Genomic DNA, 25,677 nt, shown 5'->3' with positions numbered 1-25,677 from the left:
ACAACAGAAATTTGAGAATCTCCCATTTTTTTACATTTTTACAATTATGACTTAGTATGTCATTGTTGTAACTTTTGTCGTTCTTGTTTTTCTTGGACTTTCGTCTTATGTCATCAGTATTTTGTGTTATGTCCAGGGACGTGCAGAGAGTTCCTCGGGGGCAGGGGCTCAAATGTAAAATAGGGGCAATGTAAAAAAAAAAAAAAAACTATTTTATATTTTTCCAAGTAGTCACTTTTGGTCATCAAGCCTGCATTTAAAATATATTTCATGCAATGCTGATTTATCAATGTTGGAAACAGTTTATTGCTTGATATTTTTTATAACCTGTGATACTTTTTTTTTCAGGTTTCTTTGAATAAAAAGTTTTTAAAAAAAGAACAGCATTTATTTAAAATATTTTTTATTTATTTAAAATACTTTTGTGACAATATACATTACCGTTCAAAAGCTTGAGGTCAGTATTCTTTTTTTTTTTTATTTTTTTGAAAGAAATTAGTTTTTATTCAGCAAGGATGTTAAATTTTGAATAAATGTTGTTCTTTTTTAACTTTTTGTTTATCACTGAACCTCAAAACAATATCACAGGTTTAAAAAAAAACAAAAAAAAAACAGCACAACTGTTTACATCATTGATGATAAATCAGCATATTAGAATGATTTCTGAAGGATCACATGACACTGAAGACTGGAGTAATGATGCTGAAAATTTAGCTTTGCATCACAGGAATAAATTATATTTTAAGGTATTTTAAAATAGAAAAACATTCTTTTAAATTGTAATAATATTTCACAATATTACAGTTTTTTCTGTATTTTTAATCAAATAAATGCAGGCTTGATGAGCATAAGACACTTTCATAATGCTGCATAATTATCAAAAATGGTAATAACCTATAATAAAGTCCTTTCACGTCACCATTTCGCCAGCCTAAACTTCACATAAGGTGCCTGTAGGTGGCATTTGGGCTTCATTAACTATAGTTTCATGAAATAGTAAATGATGTACCAATATAACTTACATAAATACAAGTGAATGGAATAGAAAATAGAAACCGAATAGCCTACTGCTTTCCATTATTGCGGCTTTTGGCGCTGCACGGTTTTGTGCAGTGCTTTGTAGTCATTTAGCATCCATTTTCTCAGCGATGCAATTTGATTTATAAAATGAGACAAACCGCAGATCCAGATCTCTCCACATATGTAAGCTCGTCTGATTTAATAACCAATTTATGAATAAGAACGGAAAATGACCGCTCCACTTCACATGTTGTTGTTGTTAGAAATGCTGTGGAAAACTGATGCTGTTAAAAAATGCAAAGAGAAAACATAAAAACAAGACGAGTTAATGTGTTCCTTTGTGCTTAGCTTATAGGCTATTTCAAAGTATTCTAAAGTATTTAGATTAAGTTACTAAACCTAAGTTATCTAACGAAATACATTACTGATTACTTTTTAAAGCATGTATTTTGTAATCTGTAGTGAAATACATTTAAAAAATAACCTTCCCTGGTTATACATGACAAACGGGCACTGATGAATTACCTAATAGGCCTAAAATATATAATAGCCTATATGGATACGACACACCAACTATGATTATTGATGAAAAATGTTTAAAATATCGTTTGGTTTATTTTTCCCCTTCCGTCGACTCACTCACTGAAAGAATGGCTCGAGAGTCTATGGTTTCTGAACAGACTGGAATATCAGTCAGTCGAGCAAAACGCACGCAACCTAGCAACGCCTCAGATTTGACAGATAAGTAAAAATATACAGGAATTTTCAGACTTTTGAGCGATTAGTTATCGTTTTATACACATTAACTACACACGCAGCAAAAGATAGCCTATCTTAAATGTTTTGGTTTATTTAAGATTTACCTCAAATATTGAAAAATGATTAACGAAAAGATGGATAGTAAAACTGTGAACTCAGTGTCAACACATAAGTGTATTCCATGACAAAGATTGTATTAGTTATTGTATTAGTTTTAAAAATTGTTTAACATACATTAGATTGTATTCCTTCATTGCAAGTTCAGTGCGCTTGCAGAGATAGGCTACTATCTATCTATCTAGCGTTTTTTTTTTTTTTTTGGCTGGGCCAGTGAAAATGTTGGCACAATCGAGGGCAAATAAAACTGAATGTAGAGTCTTGTTATGGTGTGTGAACACTGTCAAAGAACATTAGCTGACATTGCATGCAACATTATCTAATGTTAGCTCTTTTTGACATTTATGGACATTATATTGAAAAACTGGAACAAACCCTTACTCTAAAAATGAGTGGACGGGAACTACATTTGGACTAAGCCCCGAATGTTTATAATGTCTGGCTCCGCCCCTCTGTGACATTGACCCTGTGTTATTCATTTAATTGCTCAATAGAAGTAATGTCAGATCAGTAGTTCTTTTTTATTTATTTTCTGGTTATAGTTTCTCTCTCTCTCTCTCTCAATTAAATTTTCAATTCAAGTGTGCTTTATTGGCATGACAAAAACTATACATTTGTATTGCCAAAGCAATTGCAGCTGGGCTGCTTACAAATAGACAGTGCATGTATGTATTAACAGAAAGAAAGAATAATAATAATAATATAAAAAGTATTAAGCATGAAGTGCAAAATGAATTACTAATGTAAGTATATAAACTAGGGGAAAAAAAGAAGAAAAAAAGCTAAGGGATTAGACCGATTTACAGAAGCAAAATGTACATCTAATGTACGCTCTCTCTCAAAGTCTCAAATGTGTTTAACATCATGCTGCATTAAAAATATGACAATAGGCATGTGGAATCAAACACGATTCTGATTTACAAAAGAAAAGAAGAGAAAATACATAAATGAAATGTACAATTGTTACATGCTGCAGAGACAGCCGCACTCTTAAAAGAGTGTGGAAACATAGTACATTACTGCCATCCAGCGGCAGTTAGTGGTAGTAAAATATTACATATATACTCAACATATTTGACATAATATATTTGTTGTGGAGAGAGCCATATTTGGACTTGAGAATGGTCTGTGTTGTGGATGGGCATTTTATATGTTGATTGGCAAGAACAAGCTGCAGTGTGGACCAGACTTTATGCTGATTTGTCCTCACCAATCCTGACTGGACTTCTGTTTAATGAATTTGAGTGACAGATAATAGAGCAGGATGAAAACAAAAGCAACAGCAATAAGCACCAGGTAGCAGGAATACAGTGGATACTGGTTCATGTTCATCATCTCCACAACCTGAAAACAAAGTTGAAAACTTAACGGCATCCATGAATAGAAACCATATAGATGTGCATTTTATATGTCAGCGTTCCTCACCTTAATACCATCGAATTCTACAGTGAGGTTTCCAATAGTGATTGGGATTCTAGTCCCATGAAATTGAACCTGCAGCGTTCCCTCAAAACCCCAGCGCATGAAGGATATGTAAGAAAACCAAGACGCCACTGTTGGTGATGAAAATGAAAATATATGTTAATTTAAAAAAAATCCTGCAGATTTGAATCTAGTATTAATTTGAAATAAAATGCTCAATGATGCTTTTACCCAGCCACATGTTTTCCAGACTAATGACAAAGCCAGCCGTCAAGTAGAAGACCGTGAAGAGTGCGTTGCCCATGAAAGACGAAGTCTGCAATGTTGGCAGGGCTGCCGCCACAAACAGGGCCATGCAGCGACTACAATACACCATCAGCCACACCAACAGGAAGCTGAGCAGGAAGCGGTCGGGAGCGCTGTTGAGCCCAGCCAACCAGTAGATGGGCACACCGTATACCAGCGTAAAGGCACAGTGCTCTGGTAGCTCACCAAGGACCTGAAAGAGACACTGGAGTTTGAAGTATCTCATTTAATGTCAAGAGCTGACAAAGTCCAATAGCCAAACAGGAGCCAATATTCAACTCATGGCCTTTCCTTGTCATGTCATTCACCCCTGTCTGAAATGTAAATCAAATGTAACTGATGTTCAAAAGTTTCTGTTTCTAAGGGTCTTACTAGAAGAAACATTTATTTACTAATAAATAGAATGGTTAAAGTCTATTAAATTCAACAGACTGGTATATGGCTTTAATAAATTGCCTAAACATAGAGTTAATATAGAGTACTTACATTTTAGACACACTTGCTAGTTGCTTTTTTTTTAACACTATAGCAGTATTTTGTTCTCTAATAAATCACTATCTTTGAATGATAGAACTCAGGGAATGATTCAGTGAATCATTAATAAAGACTGTCATTTGTTTAGTCATTTAATATCTGGGATTAAAGAAATAGTTCACCCAAAAGTTAAAATTTTGTTATCATTTACTCGCCATCATGTTCCAAATCTGTATGAGTTTCTTTCTCTTGTTGAACATAGAAGATATTTTGAAGAATGCTGGTAAACAAAGTTGATGGTCCCCATTGACTTCTATTCTTATGGAACTCAATGGGGACCAACAATTTAGGGATGCACCGATACCGATACTGGTAACGGGTATCGGGCCCGAAACTGAGCTCCTGTACTCATACCAAAAATAAAAGTATCGGTATCAGGCGAGTACTGGAAAAAGTGGTATCGGTGCATCCCTACAACAATTGTTTGGTTCTTCAAAATATGAAGAGTTCATTTGCAAAAACAGATAACTCCATTTTTAACAATTCTCAGAAATCATGTTTTTTCATTGTGCATTCCAATTAATCTCAATCAAACTGCAGTTGGGTTATTTTGACTAGGTTAAAAAATTACAAAAAAAAACCCAGCTAACTAACACAAAACACAATAAAAACATGATAACATAATAAAAAACATGATCTTTGAAAATTAAAAAAGAAAAACAGAGTTATCTGTTTTTTGCAAATAAACTCTTCATATCTTTTGTGTTCAACAAAGAAACTCATAAACATGAGGGTGAGTAAATGACAAAATTTTCATTTTTGGTTGAACTATTCCTTTAACTTTTATTTTTAGTTTTCATTTTAACTTTAGTTTTAGTAATTTTGTTATCTGTGTTATATTTTTTTTTTTTTTTTTATTAATTTAATATTATTTTACATTTATTTTATTTCAGTTTTAGTAATTTTAGTATTTCAGCTTATTTCAGTTGTCCATGAAACATTTCAAATTTTCATTACAAAGAAGTTTTTAAGTTTAAGCTAATCTTAAAAGATTTTCATCTAATATTTATATTTTACTTCAGCTTTATCTCACTTAGCAAAAACTATTTTTAATAGTTTTACATTTAGTTAACAATAACAACCGTGTTGTTTAGTCCCTGAATTAATCAGCGCATTTGAACAAAATGGTTAAGTGAATAATTCAAATAACTCACTCAGAAAGACCGGCATAATGATGTAACTCACTAAATACTAAAGCACAAACTGACAGTCTGTCCAGAACATGTAAACAAGGACAGGTGGTAATATGCTAATGTTAAAATGCTAATAACATTACACATTGTTGCTAAATGCTAATAACATTACACATTGTTAAATCATGCATCTGATGTAATGCATTTTACAAAACCCAAGTCAAAATATCAATAATCATCAATAATCAATAATTTTGACTCTGTAGCTACATGTTCATAAAAAAAAAAAATTGTGAAACTTTGCTATGTCCCAAAGGTCTACACATCGACACCACTATCACTCCTCAAGCTCTTACATAATGCAGTTTATTTACCTTGGCAAAAAAGTATGAGGTGACTGAGTACATGCCATCTTCCAGTTCATGATAAAGCATGGCTCTCTCTGAATGACCTGTGAAAAACAACATATTATGCCACTGGAAGTACACCAAAATAAATAAATAAATCTTCTGTAATTTCCTCACACTTTGCAATGACGTCCAGCACCACAGCAAAGGGTGTCAGAGCTCCTATCATGTAGAGCAAAGCCACCGTATCTTGGACAGAAAGACCCTGATCCCCAGCACCGAAATAAAGGAAACCGATGAGCAGAGACATCAACAAGGCTTCCAAACCATGAACCACCAACGTCACCAGATCCCGGAAGTCATTAAATACCTGCCGTCTAAAAAAAATAACAGGGGTGTAATGGAAACAGCTTTCAGAAGACAAAATTTTGCAATAAAAAGAGTTTCCCGCTTTATTTACTTGATTAGGATTGTAAACTGTCGCAGTTTTCCCGGCAGGCGATCCTTCTGTTTGGAAACTGTGATCACTGATTCCTTCATGGAGACGGGAGGAACACTGCTGGGGTAGAAACTGTATCATCAGCTCTTGTGCTTTTCATTTTCATTAATACAGTATGAGAGGTTATTATAAATGATTTAAGAAAAAGCCTCAGTGTGAAAGAACAAATACCAATGTGATTATTGAAATTTACCTTTGAGGGGCATCCAGTGCCAGAGAACCGCAATCTTCTGATTTCCACATGAAATCCTCTGTGTTCTTCACCTTCTCTACAAACTGGGCCGCTAACATCCTGGCTTTCTCCAAACATTCTGCTTCTTTTTCAGGACTGCGCCGATCAATGCTTATCAAGTCCACTGCATGAGAAATTCACAGTTCAGACACAACAACTGGACCACACGCTCATCTATAGACATCAGTTCTCTGTCCCACTCACCGTAGTAGTCAGAGGGGTTGCAGTATCGTGGACACGGGTACCCAAGAAAAGTAAAGTAAGGCACCATGTCCTTGGCCTGACCGCAGTAAACGGCTGAGCCAGAAGACAAGAGCACCACCAGGTCAAAGAGCTGAAAGATATCTGAACGAGGCTGATGGACTGACAGCAACACCAGCCGGTTCCCTCGAGCCAGACGGTACAATGTAATGACCAAATTATGGGCTGTGAAGCTGTCCAGACCTGAAGTAGGCTCATCTAGGATGAGAATACCTGAAAACACATAAAACATAAGCAAAGGTTTTGACAAATGCTATTTTAATATGATGAGATATTATTATAGTTTTTATTAATATTTTGAATTAGTTTATTTATTTTTTTTACAATTTCTGCTTCCATTTTCATTTTTAGTAATTTAATCATTTTTATTGTGTTTTGTAATTTTTTAATAATTATGTTTTTTTTTTTGTTTGTTTGTTTTTATATATAGCCAATAGTTTGTATTACTTTTATTTCAGTTTTATTTAATTTACTACATCAAAGTAAACAAAATTAAAATGAGAGGTGTTGCCTTGGCAATTAGCTGAAATTTAAAAATGTTTATTTTTTTATATTTTACTTCATTTTAGTTCATGTAATATAGTTCAAGTAATGAAAATATTCGTTTAAGGTGTTTAGAAATATGCATGAAGTGGTGTTTGCAACCCATTTTGCTTTCATAATCTATTTCTATGTGAAAGAGTATTTAACATTCTGTAAGGTAAAACTTCATCTAACAGGAAATGAGCAGGTTGTAAAAAAGTGAAGTCAACTAAAAGAAAAATTGTTTCAGCAGTCATTACATTGAACAAGAAGTCATTACATTGAACATGTGATTCATTGTGATTCAATTCTCGCCAGTAGGTGGCGACAAAACTTTAGTCTCAAAGTAATCGATTCGTTTAAGAGAGAGTCCTCAACCGATTCGTTCGAACACACTAGTGATTCATTGAGGAACGCCATTACTGTATCAAAGGCCCTAGTCTTTTATTGTATCATGGATGTGTTGCGGCTCTTCTTTAACTGTATGGCTAAGTGAAAATAGACAAAACAAGTCGTGAGTTGCTTTATATTAACTTCTTATTTATTGAAAAGCTGCATAATAGTAAGCTAATATCCCGCACGCTTATTGACGTGATTATGGACCTTTTTCACAAGACTGCCATGACGCATATAACGGTCATCCCTATCATAAATCCGGTCATAAATAAAGTGGGGTTTTATTTTTTTATTTATATTTATTTTTATTTTTTATTTTTTATTTATGTATGTATATTTATAACACTATACTTTGTATTATATCACCTTTGTATCAAATTACAAAAACTAATGCAAGGGTGTTTCGATTATTGTTATCAATCTCTCAGTTTTTATTTTTTATTTTTTTGAAAGTCATGAAAACACTATGGTGGAGTTTTCCTTTTGCTATTTGAGCAAATGGGAATGCAAAAAATATATATTTGTGGTACTCTCACTGCTCTTGAAGTTAACCCAACTATGACAACTTCTGCTGCTGAGAAACCCGGAAATGTGAAAAAGGTCCGTTGGCCTATCACTAAATCACAAACCTGCGAATATTCGGAACTGCAGCACTCTTATTCTTATACTGCCTAATTACGAAGACAAACGGTTTTTATTTATTGTAATGTGCACGAATAATCAACAGTAAGACCAATGACATCTTTTATTAAGAAAGAAATAGCGTCAAGTAGACTTTTATCATGTCGACTTCAAGCATTCGAGTCTTCACTTCACAGCCATGTTGATGCGTTAAAGACTCACCTGGATTCCAGAGCAGCTGTACAGCGATGCTCACCCTCCTCCTCTCTCCACCGGACACCCCCCTCACAAAGTCGTTCCCCACGCGCGTGTGAGCGCACTGCCTCAGACGCAGCTCCGCGATTACATCGTCCACCTGTGCAGGTCAAACAAACAGGTCTGACAGTTGGTCACGCTCGCGTTACCTTTAACTAGTTACATGATCTGAGTTGCTCACCCGCTGATCTCTCTGTTCCTGGGTGAAGTGCGCAGGCAGCCGCAGTTTGGCCACAAAAGCCAGCGTCTCTCGTACTGTGAGATGCGGTAACAGACGGTCGTCCTGCCGCACGTGAGCGATGCATTTCTTCACCAGGGAACGTGTGGAAGGTTTCCCGTTGACCAGAATCTCTCCTGAATTAATGGTGCCACCCTCATCTCGACATGTTATGATGTCCAGTAAGGAGGTCTTCCCACAGCCTAGAAACAAACTTAGTTTCTTTCTGGCTTCCTTAATGCTTCTATTTACTTAAAGTGCTTTGTTTAAGAACTCAGTTTGATATACCTGAGCTGCCAATGACAGCAAGCATCTGGCCACTGTGCACGCGTAGGTTTAGGTCCTTTATGACTGTTTGCTTGTTGCTGTGTGTCTCCCAGGGCATCTTAAACTCTGACAGCCTCTCATACCAGGGTATCTGTGCGGCTGTGTCCACCTGTGTGAAAATTTAAATAGATATCACATTGTACATCGGCTTCAAAAAGTATTTGAGCACTTAAAAATGTTTGAATGCCATTGCATACATGAGGTCTTCAGACTTTTTCAGATCAAGGATCACTTGATTGAAAGGGACACTAATATGTGTATTGAAAGGGACCTCCCATAAGCATCAATGGACCCCCATGGTTTTTCAGTAAAACTATAATACTTGAAAATGAAACTAGTGAAAATTAAAATTAAATAGAAATATTCGAGTGCTGTATTAAATTTAGACCTGCTCATGTTACATCGTATTTTATTTATAGGCGTTTTCATAGTGTTGCTCATAACCAATCACACACGATTCTGTTGAGCTTAGGAATGCAGTGGCCAATCAGAGACGTTCAGATTAGTCATCGCTGAATTTAGTTTGGACTGAAGCTCATGAATTCCCTTATCATAAGCAACAAAAGTACGCTGCAAAATGTACATACGATAAAAGTAAGAGATTCAATTATCATACAGATTATAAGAGATGTTATGAGTGTTTAAACACTAGCTAGACTGACTGCTCATTTAGAGTGCATTCTTTCACTGCATGAATCACAAATGGTATAATGATTTTATAAAACAGTTCAATAAACAAGAAGTTAATATTAATAGACTTATGTTTTAGAAACCATATTGCCTATTTTTGCTCTATTTAACCAACAAAAATGGTTCCAAACACAGCCACAGCAGTGTTTTGTGTCTCTGAGCAACATAATGGTGTTTCGTTCCTGAATAAATCACCCGTTCAAATTATTTAGTTCAGTCGCAACAAGCTTTTATCTTAGAATTAGGTTTTCTTAACGATAACAATACAAAAAAATATGAATCATATTTATATAAGGTTTTATTTATTTTTTGAAGGGGACGCTGGGGTGGGGGGTCTGGTTAGGGGATCCCCCAAGAGCTCTGACACAATTCGAACACTGATGAGGATTGTATGATTTGTTAAATATCAATTTTTAAATACAAGATATTTAAAATGTACCTGAAGTATACTTGCAATAGTTCCACTTTAGTACAATCAAATATACCTCAGTATATCTTTAGTTAGACTTCAGCACTACTTCGGTATAATTAAAATGCATTAAGAATTAGTTATTCCAGTTTAGCAGACTTTTAAGTATACTTGTCACAATACTTAGGAGCAAGGAGTAGGTCAGAATAAACAGTCTTTTAATGACAAGTAATCCAACGCAGGAAGATATATAACAGCAGAACACACTATAAATACTCAGAATAACGAAGGGATGACAAGACACACCTGGAATCAAATTAACACAATGAGGACAGGGACAGGAAGAACCAAATATGGATAAACAGGAACGAAACACGTGACAATACTGAAGTATACTATACTTAAGTATACTAAAGTAAAGTTTAGTATTCTAAAAGTATACAATTGCAGAGTATTTTTATTAAGCACGTAAATATATAAATATTTGTAGTATACATAGCACAAAATAAATGCATTTCAAATCTTTTTTTTCTTTCTTCTCACTATATAGGGTGAGCAGAGACACTCATATTTTATAAAATTTGAAGCCTGGCCTAGGCCTATAATTAATAAACTCAACAAACTGTAATTTGTGAGGGACAGATTTGTTGGATTTTAGCTTCTTCTTGTCAGCTTTGGTTGTAAAATGATTGTATTTGATTGAAGTATAAGAACTTATTGCATTTTTTATTTACACATTCAAAAAAAATGTACAAACATTTGAGCCATTCTTCAACTATTCTTAAACCAACTTCAGATTTTTTTTATTTTGTTAATTTCAAAGTCCATCACTAGAAAATAACCAAATAAGTTTGTCATTTTGAACAAAATGTGTATATATATGTATATATATATATACATACACATGCACACACACATACATATATACACACACACATATATATATATATATATATATATATATATATGCTTTGAAAAGTGTTTTCTTCTTTGTTAATAAATGCCACTTAGTTTGATTTATATATGTCTTTATATAACTGTCATATATATCCATTTCTAGGTCTGATGCATATGTTTTGTTTTTATCTGCTTCCTAAAAAATTTCTAAATGAATGATGACCTTCTCTCAGTATCTAAAACTTCAGGAGAAAGAAAACAGGAAGAAAATTGTATTTTGAAGAGTAATGTTTTTTTAAATGGAAAGAATAGAGATGGAAAAGACTGACCTCATAGTTGAGATTGCGGACTTCCATTTCATTGCGACCTCCGCTGTAAGTAAAATACAGACTGCTGTCCTCCTCTGGAGATGAGAAAAGAATGTCTTCACCCTGTGTCTGCTGAGACATAATAAAGTGCAAATGTCAGTATAATACCCATATGTTTGACAACATGATTATTTACATGTAAATACGATCTATGCAGTGAGCATTTTAGTCAGTACTGTTAGTTTAAGGTTTATCAGGCTTAATTAAGATTACAGTGCTCATAAACTGATTACGGTCACATTTTATTTTTCAGATTTTTCAAATGTTAACAGATAAGAGAACTGGAGCCTTCTACGTGGTTCAGGGTCCATTTATGCAACGGAGCCTTTTGTACAGCATCACCCTGAATGACCTCGCTGAAAATCAATAGGATATAAATTATCCCATACTCTTGTTATGAATGTGTAAATGAAGACGCTATACAATGGAAACAAAATAAACATCCTCTGAATATAGTTTACATTTTAGTGTTGATTGCGTGTGTAGTTTTAGTTCATGGTGAACTCACCCTGTTCTGTTTGTCATTTGTAGAGCCGAAGCTGTCTTCTGAATGGAAAGCACTCTGGTCTGACATGGTGGACGTGGTAGAAAGGGTCTATGCCCCTCTGGTCTGGCGTCCCGCTTAGAGAAGTACCTGCTCCTCTTGTTGTCCTGGGAAAAACTGAGGAGAGGTGGCAGAGAGAAGCGACTTTATATAGCAAATGGAGCAAAGTTCCACTGATAAGAGTCACTGTTTATGGTTCCAAGCTCATCAGTGCAGTATGAGCTGGAGCATTTAGACAGCTGAAGACGTGGATCTGTCACATTGAGAATATCTAAGTTTGCTTGACCATCAGTGAGAGACAATGAGTCAGTTATGTTCAATGCAGGATGTTTTACAGAATAACGGGTTAAATGGATCTTTCAAAGTGGTGTCAGAGATGGGAACGTCCCAACCAAATCCGGACTACGTCGAATCGTCGTGTAGCCTGATTGTCAAAAATGTGTCCTATACTGTGAGGTGAGAATACAACATTGACATGACATGAAAGCAGTGAAATGGGTGATTCTGTGAGTTCTGTGAGAGTTAATGTTCATGTCAAATTTAGCACGTGGTTATTGGTAAACCTGTTGTTAAGTACTCAATGAACTGACACTCTTCAAACACATGTTTTTATTTTCAGTATAATCTGAATGTGCTCAGGAGCTTATTATGTTGAGTCTAGCTGCTAACAGACAACTGCAGCTGATACATGTACTGTGTATGACCAAACAGCTGTTGTATTTTAATACATAATAATCACTCAAGATCATGTCAAGTGTCAGTATTTTAGAATTTAAAAAAGAAAAGTTTTTTTTTTATGCTCATACTTTCCATATACAACTTGACATGCGGTTAAGTTTAGTTTCACAACAGTATTTTTAAACCCCTCCAGTAAAAACTCAAACCTTAAAAAGATCACTTAAAATATATATTTATTCATTTGAAAAGAATGTCAAAATCAAGCTATTTTAAATTACAAGTGTTTTTATTGTTAAAATGTTTGCAGACTAAATTTCAACAATTTTAGATTTCTAGACTGTACAAAATTATTTTGTAGAAAACCACCTACAATACACAAATATCCACTTGTTATGTGTGCTTATTGACAGCAACATCAGCTGCATTACTGGTATATATATACATACATGCACACACACACACACACACATACATTTTCTCTGCAAAATCCAGCAAATCAAAGACCCGATTTATCAAAGTTATCGGCACATTATAGTCTTTAAGCATGCAATTAACATGAAACGATCAGTCAATAAAGGTTTAAATGCCATAAGCAATCAGACATTTTCCCGTCAACTGACTATATTTTTGGCAAGAATTATACAACTGGTAGGCTATTAATCTTTTATTAAATCTTCTATTTCATTGAAGCTTCATACAAAATAGTGACAAACTGATACCACTTCTTGTGGCCATTGTGTAAATGTTTTTTGTTTGCTTGTGTGTGTTACAGTGAACGTGTAGGACCCTGGTGGGACCTTTCATCTTTCAGAAAAAAATGGACAAGGCAAATACTGAATCAAGTGTCATTTCATGTGGACAGTGGGCAGATAATGGGAATTCTGGGGAATTCAGGTAAGTGACTCAAAAGGCAGACTAACTATGATGCTTAGATGAGTTTTAATACTATGAGTTTTAAAACTGTGGTGAGTTTTAACACATTTTATATCAGAGCCCACAGCATGCATAGTGATACAGTCTAAATATTTAGCTATAGTATGAGTTCATTTGTGTATTCCGCAATGATGTTGTAATAGTGAATGGCAAGATTTGAATGAATATTGTTTTTCTGTTTATTTACTTTGAGAGTTTGATAGCATGACCGCTGACAAAAGAAGCAGAACAAAATAAAAATGTAATAAATCATGTTCTCACAGATCTTTGTTCACTGTACATGCATTATTAAGACACAGAAATTAATAAACAGTAAGCATTAGAATAAACAAGGCAACATACTAAGCCACTTACATTATGTAATCCTGAAAATATCATTTCTTTAAACATCAGTGTCATATTATATGAGCTATCAAAAGGTTAATAAGCTTACTGATACACATTTTGCTTGAATAAAAGTAAAAAAGTACTTGGTTTTTAAATGTACTTAAGTTCATTGTATGAAAATTTTGATTGATGAACCATGTTATTAATCATTTTAGCCAGTACTAATCGATAAGTGAGCAGACATTTAATATGTATTGATCTGCAAATAAACAAAAACTTTTTATTATATTACCAAAACTTCTTATACCACTATCAAAACATTAAATTTCAATATACTAAAATATCAGTGTAAATTACTGATAATTCAAGTGTGCAAACAAGTGAAAAAAGTAAAATAAAAAAAGGTTATAAATCATATTCATTAGACTTTTGTTCACACTCACAGTGTATGTATTGTTATGACACTGAAATGAATAATTAAGCATTAGAATGAGGGTTATTGTAGTAACCCAAAAACAGAACAAAAATCAAAAATCATTAAACAACATATTTGTTACTTGAAATAAAATAAATGTTAACTGACATTAACAATTGAAATAAAATAAAATAAAATATATAAACATTTAATTTCAGCATCTTCTCTTAGCACTTCTCAAAACGTTTTATTTTAATTTAATTTAACTTTGTGCACTTAAATAACTAAAACTAAAACAGAAATAAAAATGAATGACATACATATAACAAAAACTATAAACAATCACAGAAGCACAGAACAAAATTATTAAAACTTACTCAAATTCAAATATAAAAACAAAAACTGATTTACAAAAAAGTATTATTAAAAATTACAGGAGTGTCACCAGAATGAATAAGGCAATTAGCCTTTTTCACACTTCTGCGTTTCTGGCTTCCGGATTGGCGCTTGCAGGGTAAAAGTTTTTCCGGTGACAACAGCAGCCGTACTGAACAAAAATGAATTCGAGAATCAAAGTCTTTTTTTACAAATTAGATCCTATGAAAATGCTTGAGCTGCTGGTACTGTACTCTACAAAGCGCAAACATTTCACAATTAACTGTTTGGTCAGCTCGGGTCATCACAAATATTTCAGTTTGTTTAATTCTAAATGGTGGCAGGTCAGTTAGCTTTGCCATTCTGTCCGTTTGGTGCTGGCTGTGCATTATGACTCTCCACGTGATTATTATTATTAAAGTATTGTTGAATTTTCTACTTGCTCTCCTTTGCATTAATGTGATGGAGCAAATGTAGATTGTATAATGTGCCCTGGGAAATACATATTAAACAAGAGATGACTCGGTTGCTTTGTTCCTATTCTATCGGGATTAAGTTGTTGTGTTGAGTTTAATATGCTTCAACCGGACTGAGAATTGTTTAATGTATTCTTGGAAAAATGTGCATCTGGACATAAATGTTCACATCATGATAAATTAAAGTAAACTGAGATAATACGCTCAAATGTACCGGAGATCAAAGACTATTTAAAAAAGGGACTTTGCTGGAGACAATCCATCCAGTGCTATGTTAAGCGCATTATCTCACGAGTCTGCGGTCTGAGTGGAACATATAAGTTACAAACAAGTAAAATTATATTTCTTTATAGATTATATAACAACAACTTGGAAAACAGACAAAACAGAAAAGTTAAGAAACATTATTTGAGAAAAGGGCACACTGATATAATAGGCGCAGACCTGTAACGGAACTAACTTCACCCTGCACTGACGTAATTTCTGATTCTTGTGAAAAAGGCTAATTAATTGTATAAAAAAACTGCGTTACATAAGGCAGAAAATATCATTTCTTTAAATGTCAGAGTCATATTATTTGATATGATATCAAAAGGTGATGTTTTTCTCAAGATTCAGAAATGACCGCTCTGTTTATTATTTTTGTACAAAGTTCACTTCAGTTGTAATTGAGCAAAAGTACTTGGTTTTTAATGTATTTGAATTCACTTGAACCATGTTTATTATTATTCTAACCAGCACCAGTCAATAAGAAAAAATAGTGCAGACATTTGTTACCAAAAATTGATTTTACCACTATTTAAAACATTAAACTTTAATATACTTAAAATATCAATTTAGTTAGTGGTAGTTCGTGGAAGTGTGAACAAAAATGTTACAAATCATGAACAAGGCAATGTATTATGTAAAGCATCTTACATTACGTAAGGCTGAAGATGTCATTTCTTTAAATGTCAATGTCATATGATAATATATCAAAAGGTTAATGAGATTACGGACTACAAATAATGTGAATTCTGGGGAATTCAAATAAGTGACTCAGAAGTCAGAATAACTATGTTGCTCAGAGATTTAACATATTTAATATCAGAGCCCACAGCATGCATAGTGATAGTCTAAATATTTAGCTACAGTATGAGTTCATTTGTGTATTTCACAATGGTCTTTTAATAGTGAATGGTGGCAGTTTATAAAGAATATTTATTTACTTTGAGAGTTTGAGAGCATGACCGCTGACAAAAGAAGCAGAACAAAATAAAAGTGTTATAAATCATGTTCTCACAGATCTTTGTTCACTTTACATGCATTATTAAGACACAGAAATTAATAAACAGTAAGAATTAGAATAAACAAGGCAATATATTATGTAAAGCAACTTTCTTTACGTAATCCTGAAAATGTCATATCATCAAAAGGTGAAGCTCTTTCTCAGGGTTCAGGAAAGACCACTCTGTTTATTATTTTTGGATAGAGTACATTTTGCTTGAATAAAAGTAAAAAGTACTTTTTTGTTATGTACTTACTATTTGTACCACAAATAAAATAAAATATAAAAATGTTTAATATCAGCATCTTCTCACAACACTTCTCAAAACCTTTCATTTTAATTTAATCTAACTTTGTGTACTACTTAACTAAAACAAAAACAGAAATCAATTAAAAAAAAAACTACATGGACATACATATAACAAAAACTATAAACAATGGCAGAAGCACAAAACAAAATTATTAATACTAACTAAAATTAAAATATAAAAATAAAAACTGATAAAAAGTATTATTAAAAATGACAACAGTGTCACTGGAATGAGCAAGGCAATTTATTATGTAAAAAGACTAAGGCTAAAAATATCATTTCTTTAAATGTCAGTGTCATATGATAATATATCAAAAGGTTAATGAGATTACGGACTACAGATAATGGGATTTATGGGCAATTCAAGTAAGTGACTCAAAAAGCAGAATAACTATGACTCTCACAGGGTTTTTAAAAAAAATTTTTTAAAGATTTATTTATTTTCTTTCTTTCTTTCTTTATTGCGTTTTTGCCTTTTATTGTAGGAAGTTTAGACAGGAAACAAAGTGTGAGAAAGAGAGGGAGGACGGGATCAGTAAAGGTCCACAAGGGCTCAAACTCAGGACGCCTGAAGCGTAATGACGCTATATGTCGGCATGCTGCCCACAATGCTGTTGGCGACATGTCTGGTTATATCAGAGTCCACAGCATTGCATAGCGATAGTCTAAATATTTAGCTACAGTATACGAGTTCATTTGTGTATTTCACAATGTTATTGTAATAGTGAATGACAAGATTTTAAGAAATTTGAGAGCATGGCCACAAACAAAAGAAAATTGTAAATATAAATATTCATATTCTAACATATCTTTCCACTACTGTTCACTGTACGTGCATTAAGATACTGATGTGATTAAGGAGCATTGAATAAACAAGGCAATGTACTAAAGAAACGTATATTACTATCATTTCTTTACATGTCAATGTCATATGATAATATATCAAAAGGTTAATAGGCTTACTGATGTCTCTCTCTCAAGGTTCTGGAAAGACCACTCTGTTAGATGCTACCGCAGGACGAGTCGGGAATTCTGGTAAACTCCTTGGAGAGGTTTATGTGAATGGAAGAAAGCTAAAAGCAGAGCAGTTCCAAGACTGTTTCTCTTATGTGCTGCAGGTGAGGTTTTTTTGGTTACAAAAATGAATCTAAAAAATACTGACAACTAAAGATTAGTACAGACTTTTAATTTGTATTGATTTACAAATAAGCAAACATTGTATTACCAAAACTTATTATACCACTATCAATACATTACACTTCAGTATACTAAAACATCAGTTTACCTTACTGATCATTCAATGTGCAAAGAGGTGAAAAATTGAACCATATAGTATTTTAAAAATGAGAAAAAAATATAATATAAAAATACAGTGTATTCAAACTGGAGCTCCGTCCGTTCTCCTTCATGCTGTATTCCCAGCCCTGATTTTAAAAGAAACTATCACTGATTATTACACAGTAGAACTTGTAATGCACTGAATACTGTACATCTGCAGCACACTGTAAATGTGCCTGTGTGTGCGTGGCAATCTAAATATCACAGGCAACATGTGACTGAACTTTGGTCAACTGTAGAAAGTATATATAGATGAAAAGCGATTGGCTAGGTAACTATAGGTCAAGTCTGTCACGTCCAAACTTAAACAAACAGTAAAGTTTGCAGAAAAGTTCATTTGTAGAGTTAACTCTGAAATTAGCCGTTACACATGAGTTCATTACATTATTCCTCTGAGCTGTTCATGTGCATCTTCCAGAAAATTAAATAAGCATGGAGAGACGGCTGTTATTGCAGGTCATTTCTACAGATTAAATTTAGATGCAAAGAAGCTATAAATCTAATCCAGTAATTAAATGTGTCTCATGAGCTAAAGGTATGTGAAGTTAAGAAGAGCGTACTTTTCAGTTTTTTCACTTTTTCCCCCAGTAGTAGAGGTTGTAGTAGCTTTGCTTCTAGTCCAATTTCAGCAGTGTGAACTTAAACAGACATGATGCACAAACTCCAGAACCTTCTTACTTGATAAACATAAGACCTAAACTGAAGACGTAATCTGATAAGATTTCATTTTAGGAGCAAAGTTTACAAATTAGTGTTGTAAGTGTTGATAATGTGCACCGTAGTGCATTAACAGCTAACTTAAAGCACCGGTCCTCTACCTGCTGATACATGAACAACTCGCATAACGACACAAGTCAGCCCTAATTGGATGACCATGTGGCTTCAATTAATAAAATATTCTGTGATTTTGTCCTCAATAAAATGTTTTTGTGAATATACTAAATACTATTTTAAGGGGCAGTTCACCAAAATAGGTGTTTTTAACCTATAACCTATATGACTTATAATTGAATAATTGAAAATGTTTTGCAGAATGACCAAGCTGACCAACCATTTTTTAGCTGGTGAAAATACTAGTGTTCTAATAATTTTGGCCACCACTGTAGTTTCTTGTTAGTGTGACATGTAGACTTCAATAGATCATGCTATTCACAATAAGTAAGTTAAGATTTAGTACATTCAATATCATTCTTTCCATTATTTAATATACATGCATTTCAATCTATATATTTTAGCATGTCAACTATCAGCATCATTTTTAAAGAGTGTCAGGAAATGTGTAAGGAAACCCCAGAGCAATAGAGGGAACCCACAATGAATCAAACCTCAAATAAAGCGAAACAGCAGCAAATGAAAACAGCAAAGTAGCCCTCAGATGCCATGTTCATTATAGCACCCTCTCTAAAAAATGCTGCAGATATAAATTTCATTAGCAGAACATTTTACACAGCCACTTGTTTCTCCAACAGTGCATCACAGTAGTATTTAAGCATCTCAGGCTAATTGCATTGTTGTTTATGTAGAAATAAATAGCTTTATTTTGAATGCTTACATTTTTTTCTCTCAGAGTGACAATCTCTTGAGCTATCTGACTGTGGAGGAGACTCTGACATACACTGCTCAGCTTGCTTTGAGAAAACACTCTTCTGAGGCCATACGCAAGAAGGTGGGCTCATTCCCTTCACAGATATTTGAGAGATATGGAAATATGGTCATCAAAATCAAATAAATGAAATGCACACAGAAATCTCAAATACCTACAGATACTTCAGTTTTCATAGTGTTATGATGGAGACATCGTTTATATTTTTAATAAGCGGATCCCTGTTTGATCTGTCATAGGTAGCTGCAGTTATGGCAGAGCTGAGTTTGGGACATGTGGCTCACAGCGTGATTGGAGGCCGCATTTTCCCAGGCATTTCTGGTGGAGAGAGAAGGAGGGTTTCCATTGCCAGCCAGCTGCTTCGGGACCCAAGTGAGCTGCCCTCTGACCTGCCTGAGGCATCTTAATAATAACCCATAATAGCATAACGTTTGTTTATGTATGGAGTACAAACACAGTGTAGTGTGTTCATTCCTTGCTTGCACATAAGAGAGACGAAATGTTATTTAAATGCAGAGCGACCAGCACAGCGACCCAAAGCCCCTCGAAGGATTATTGAGGAATGGACAAATGAGTGAAAGGGACTGAAGTAGAATATTAAAAGTGGCAGACGGGGTTATCACATTTTTAATATTAAGCCGAGGTCTATGAGGGTCCCTTTGGATCCTTTATCTGGGTCTCCTGGGACCGTGGACCATGGATTAGTTGAGGCCACTCTAAACTGAACACAAACCAGCAATTATAAGTGGCTTTCATCTGCTGCCTTCTCCAATCATGCAGTAAATGAATTCATCAGCCAATTAATTTGGCTCTAACTTTAGACAAAGGGAAATCTATTAATTGCTTTAATTACTTGAATTAAGAAGACACTCAAAGTTGTCTCTCAAAGGGCAGAAAGTGGACTTTGTTGAAAGTTACTCATTTGTTTTATTTCTTCTCCTGTTTTTCCATTTTCTGTTGTGTCATGGCAGAGGTGATTCTCCTGGATGAGCCGACCACAGGACTGGACAGCATGACGGCTAATCAGATCGTGGTGCTGCTGGCTGAACTGGCCAGAAGAGATCGAATAGTCATAGTGACCATCCACCAGCCCCGTTCAGAACTTTTCAGGGTGAGTAGACATAGTGCTCTGGAGCTCATTCTGTTAAAACACTTAACTGTAAAGATGGCTGTTGCAGTAGCTAATGCTCAGGGCTGGTAACCTGAAGGCCTATAGAGCTAGAATAATGAAAATGCACTTTTAAAATGTCATATATTTTACTAAATAATAATAATAATAATAAATATTTAACTGTAATAAGCAACAATATAAAAAAAAGTATTTTTATTAACTACTGTTAACAGATCAATAAATACTGTAACAAATGTATTGCACATTGTTAGTTAATGCAATAACTTACATTAACTAATGGACTCATTTTAAAAAACCATTTTACTGAAAAGCATATGTATTTACTGTGGTGCATATGAAAACAGTGATATCAAATTAGTACATTTTACATTCAGCGAACTGTGAACTGTGATAGCCCTCATGATACAAAGGTAGATAACTGAAAGATATATATCTACAGATCTTCAACAGAATAGCAATCATGAGCCGAGGGGAACTGGTGTTCTGTGGGAAGCCTGAAGAGATGGTGGATTTCTTCAGCAGCTGTGGATATGAGTGTCCTGAGTACTGCAACCCTTTTGATTTTTATGGTACGACTTTTGAAGTTGTCTGAACAACTTTCTTTTTCTGAAGTTTGAACATGAATCAGTTAGCCTGTTTTCAAGGTGTTCCTATAGTTAAAAAAAGTTCCTTCTTTTATCTGACAGTTGATCTGACCTCTGTGGACACACGCTGCAGCGAGAGGGAAGCCGCCACCTACAGCCGCATGCATGACATCACATCAGCCTACCAGAACTCAGAGATCTACAAAAGCATGCTGGGAAGGATCGAGCAAAGCTGCCAGAGAGCAGACAAACCCATGATCCCATTCAAAAGCAAGGAGTCCCCCAACTGCCTGTCCAAACTGAATGTCCTCCTGAGGTAAAACTGCTATGACAAGCCTTATTTCCAGCAGTTTTAATGAAAGGACGCTGTAAAAAGGTGAAAATATGCCTTACAAGAGCTATTTCTACCTGAGCTGACCATTAAAATAAATAAAATAAAAGCCATTCATTTAGATGTTACCACATGAAGCACATAGTTTACCTAATGAAACACTTTTCATGCATTTCCTTCTCTCTTCTACACACAGGCGGACCGTGCGTAATATGTCTCGTGACAGGATGGGCATTCTCATGCGCCTCTCTCAGAATCTCATCTATGGCCTCTTTATTGCTTTTTTTCTCATGAAGTTGGACAAGGATGTGACAAAAGGTGCTGTACAGGACCGAATCGGCATAATCTACCAAGCCATGGGTGCCTCACCTTATACCGGCATGCTGAACGCTGTGGCTTTATGTGAGTATCTCATCCACAGTTAACTCAAAAATATCTTATAAAATATAAAATATTATTATACACAGGTAAATGGTACAGACGATGGAGAAAAAAATGTTTATGCTGTTTGATTAAGTCAGGGCTTTAGAGAAATAATTCCTGTCGTTTATATATCAGTTCCTGGCTGATAAGTATTTCTCCAGCGTACCCATGATTGTTGCTTAACCTTGAACTTAGAGCATATGCGATAACACATAATTGGTAACACAAGACATGTCTGCTACTGTGTTTTCACTTTCATGCTATTGAAATAAATATATATAGTTCTCGATAAGTTTGAAAATAGTTTTCTGCCATTTCTTCCTGCCTGAAAATATTATCTTTTAACAGTTCCTGCTTTAAGGGCCATCGCTGACCAGGAGAGTAAAGATGGCTTGTACCAGAAGTGGCAGATGTTTCTGGCTTACATCATCCATATCCTGCCCTTCAGTATTATCAGTGTGTTCATCTTCACCTCTTTCTTGTACTGGTAAGTATGGGCGTGTTTGTGTGAGCTACTTGAGTTTATCAGAGCTCGGGGTCAGGGTAACTACAGTTCAAATCCGAGGGGAATGTCCTCGGAATCAAATAAAAATGACTGGTTTTTGGATCTTGACCTAATGCTGTTTCTCTGTGTGGTTTGGTGTTTCAGGACCGTTGGCATGAACCCAGATCCTGTGCGCTTTGTGTGTTTTTCAGCCGTGGTCATGGTTCCTCACATCATAGGTGAACTTTTAACACTGGTCTTGTTGGGGGTCGTTCAAGACCCCAATATGGTCAACAGCGGGGTCGCTCTTCTCAATGTAGCTGGAATCATGGTGGGATCTGGATTTCTAAGGTGAAGAAATTACTTTGATTTATTCAACATTGTCATAAAAATTCAGCGTTACATCACTTGCTCACCAATGGATCCTCTGCAGTGAATGGGTGCCATCAAAATGAGTCCAAACAACTGATAAAAACATCACAATAATCCACTACTTGGCTTCAGTCCATCAGTTATTGTCTTTTGAAGCAAAAATCTGCATGTTTATAATAAACAAATCCAGATCAAGCACCATTTACAGGCACAAACAGTCCAAAACAGTTCTAAATAAATATGTTGGTGGGTTTTGATGTGAGAGGACAACAGGTGATGGACTATTATGGTATTTTGGCCAGAAGTGATGGTTTGAAGTTAAAAATATCTTGATTTGATCAGCTTTTTGCTTCACAAGACCTTAAATCATGGACTAGAGTCATGTGGATTATTGTAATGTTTTCACAACTGTTTGGACTCTCATTCTGACGGCACCCATTCACTACAAAGAACCCATTGGTGAGAAATTGATGTAATTCTAAAAAATGTAATTCTCCAAGTCTGTTAAGATATAAGCAAAGATCTAAACAAATTTAGATTTTTTTTGGACTATACTTTCAAATATGAAGTGTTATAAAATGGTTTTATTATCCTTTCAGGAGTTTTAAACAAATGCCTGTGGTGTTCCAATGGCTGAGTTATCTAACCTTCCAGAAGTACGGCTGTGAGCTCCTGATCGTCACTGAGTTCTACGGCCTGAACTTCACCTGCAGTAAGAAAAATCATCATCTTCTTCAATCTATTGCATACTAATGGACCCCATTAGTAGTTTTTAGTTTACATCATTACCCACAGCATGTCAAATATTATCAATATTATTCAACTGTTTTCCCAGAAGTGTGTACATTCCAAAGCATTTTTTTTTTTTTTGTAAAGATAGGCATAGACTAACTTTACATTTGATTTCATGGAGTCTTTAACATATGTGACCATGGACGACAAAACCAGTCTTAAGTGTCAATTTTTCGAAATTGAGATTTATACATCATCTGAAAGCTGAATAAATAAGCATATTTGGCTGAGATACAACTATTTGAAAATCTGTAATCTGCATATTACTAATCAAAAATTAAGTTTTGATACATTTACAGTAGGAAATTTACAAAATATCTTCATGGAACATGATCTTTACTTAATATCCTAATGATTTTGGGCATAAAAGAAAAATCTAAAATTTTGACTCATACAATGTATGTACAATGTATTTTTGGCTATTGCTACAAATATACCCCAGCGACTTAAGACTGGTTTTGTGGTCCAGGGTCACATATAATGTATAAGTTGTCCACACAGATGTCCTCTAACTAACTGTTCCTCTCACTCAGCGCCTTTAGCTGGTTTGCCAGGATCATGTCTGGTGGACAGTGGAAATATGATCATAGATGAGGGTTATCCTGGAGCTCTTTCACGTTACACACAAGACTTCCTCCTGCTCTATGCCTTCCTGCCTGCGCTCGTGATACTGGGCATTATCAGCTTTAAGATTCGCGATCACCTCGTCCGACGCTAAGGTCCTGAGTGTGTGTGTGTGTTGCTGTGAATGTTATTTTACGTTCTTTATTTTGTATATAGAATATCTCTGAATCATATATAGTAGCCTACAGTATATCCAGATAACCTAAACATGAAAGCTGAATCCATCAACCTTTTCCACGGTTATTGATCCATTTTCTCCACAATGTAACGTACCATTACTGTTTGTGGTATATATAATCATTTCAAATGTGACCGTAAATAATCTGTTATACACAATGAATGTTTAATAAAATGTGTAGGCCTACCTGATGTTTTAAAATTTATTTAGAATGAAATGGCATTTACAACATTTGAATAAAAAGGCAATTTCATATCAATGACTGTTTTGCTTATTTTCATACACTTGTGAATTTGTCATATGAATGCTTGTATCAATGCTTACATCATGCTTTCGTTCAACAAAAGCTCATGTTCTGACCCTGTCAGTTCTGACTTGTATTTTCATGTGAGGAAAGCTAAAGTTACTATTTGTGGTTATTTCATACAACAAGATCATGTTGACAGCATCATATTATCAGTTTTGTCCCTTACGAAAAATTAACCTTGGTTTTACTACAAATAAAACCAAAAACATAAGCATAATCTAACCATGGTATTTGTAGTAAGACTGTGGTTATACAAATGGTAATCAATCTGTCAAAAAAAATCATGGTTAGGCCTACTACACTATTACTACACTGTAAAAAATGACCGTGATTTTAACAGTAAAAAACTGTGAAAAAGCTATGGTAAAAACCTGTTAAATGGTTAACGGTAAGTTCCCCTAATATATACGGTGAAAAACTGTAATAGACATTTCAGACAATTTTACGGTGAAATGCTGCTTTTGGAAGTGAAAAAGAATGTAAAATTTACAGGGAAAAACCGTAAATTGACGTTCCCAGAATTCCCTGCGTTGCATTTCAAATTTTGTTTGATTTTGATGTTTTTTCTTTGAAATAACTAGGTTTCTTCTTAGTTTTTTCTTATCGGTTATGTTTATTAGGGTTGTATGTTACATCTAATGTTGTTAAATTAATGTTTATTGCATATTTCAGTTTAATGAGTCTCACCATGATGGTGTTTAGTGCTTGTGTGAATGACACTGCGCACCTTCTATACATGTTATTATTTAAAAGCTGCCTGTGATGGGCTTTGGTTCATCCTGTGACTTTCTCATCACCACCTGCATTTGGTGGTTATCAGTGTATTTCAAAGGTACAAAACAGATTTCAGTAT

The 25,677-nt window shown here is 34.6% G+C and overlaps 2 protein-coding genes across 4 annotated transcripts; one reads left to right on the top strand and one right to left on the bottom strand.

Annotated features, from left to right (window-relative positions):
- Nucleotides 1-2,217: 2,217 nt before the first annotated feature.
- abcg8 (ATP-binding cassette, sub-family G (WHITE), member 8) lies at nt 2,218-11,981 on the bottom strand. Of its 3 annotated transcripts, none has more exons than XM_058794811.1 (13): nt 11,841-11,981; nt 11,294-11,401; nt 8,930-9,077; nt 8,606-8,844; nt 8,392-8,524; nt 6,574-6,843; nt 6,331-6,493; nt 6,099-6,197; nt 5,816-6,015; nt 5,666-5,742; nt 3,550-3,817; nt 3,322-3,449; nt 2,218-3,240 (listed from the first exon to the last, which is right to left on the bottom strand). In XM_058794811.1, exons 1-13 carry the CDS (start codon nt 11,904-11,906, stop codon nt 3,103-3,105), a joined length of 2,037 nt encoding a protein of 678 aa, XP_058650794.1. In that variant the 5' UTR covers nt 11,907-11,981; the 3' UTR covers nt 2,218-3,102. The 3 variants fall into 3 exon arrangements, with proteins under 3 accessions (XP_058650794.1, XP_058650791.1, XP_058650792.1); XM_058794808.1 differs by having other exon boundaries at nt 11,294-11,404; nt 11,841-11,980; XM_058794809.1 differs by having other exon boundaries at nt 6,099-6,194; nt 11,294-11,404; nt 11,841-11,980.
- Nucleotides 11,982-12,169: 188 nt separating this feature from the next.
- On the top strand, nt 12,170-24,759 carry abcg5 (ATP-binding cassette, sub-family G (WHITE), member 5). Its single transcript, XM_058794812.1, has 13 exons — nt 12,170-12,332; nt 13,327-13,448; nt 17,638-17,774; nt 19,562-19,660; nt 19,837-19,969; nt 20,569-20,708; nt 21,169-21,298; nt 21,416-21,629; nt 21,841-22,046; nt 22,416-22,554; nt 22,717-22,902; nt 23,523-23,635; nt 24,249-24,759. Exons 1-13 carry the CDS (start codon nt 12,178-12,180, stop codon nt 24,431-24,433), a joined length of 1,959 nt encoding a protein of 652 aa, XP_058650795.1. The 5' UTR covers nt 12,170-12,177; the 3' UTR covers nt 24,434-24,759.
- The last annotated feature ends 918 nt before the right edge of the window (nt 24,760-25,677 follow it).

The sequence above is a fragment of the Onychostoma macrolepis genome, chromosome 13 (genome assembly GCF_012432095.1).
Source record: "Onychostoma macrolepis isolate SWU-2019 chromosome 13, ASM1243209v1, whole genome shotgun sequence".
NCBI lineage: Eukaryota > Metazoa > Chordata > Actinopteri > Cypriniformes > Cyprinidae > Onychostoma > Onychostoma macrolepis.
Note: the sequence above shows the minus strand (reverse complement) of the source record. Positions and strands in the feature narration are given on the sequence as shown.

Coding starts and splice junctions, on each gene's coding strand:
- abcg8 (XM_058794808.1), bottom strand. CDS start 11,906: ATGTCAGACCAGAGTGCTTTCCATTCAGAAGACAGCTTCGGCTCTACA. Junction 6,198..6,330: donor GCACTGGATGCCCCTCAAAG/GTAAATTTCAAT, acceptor TTTCTACCCCAG/CAGTGTTCCTCCCGTCTCCA. Junction 3,818..5,665: donor CCTCATACTTTTTTGCCAAG/GTAAATAAACTG, acceptor TGTCTCTTTCAG/GTCCTTGGTGAGCTACCAGA.
- abcg5 (XM_058794812.1), top strand. CDS start 12,178: ATGAGTCAGTTATGTTCAATGCAGGATGTTTTACAGAATAACGGGTTA. Junction 19,970..20,568: donor CCAGCTGCTTCGGGACCCAA/GTGAGCTGCCCT, acceptor GTGTCATGGCAG/AGGTGATTCTCCTGGATGAG. Junction 21,630..21,840: donor AAACTGAATGTCCTCCTGAG/GTAAAACTGCTA, acceptor TTCTACACACAG/GCGGACCGTGCGTAATATGT.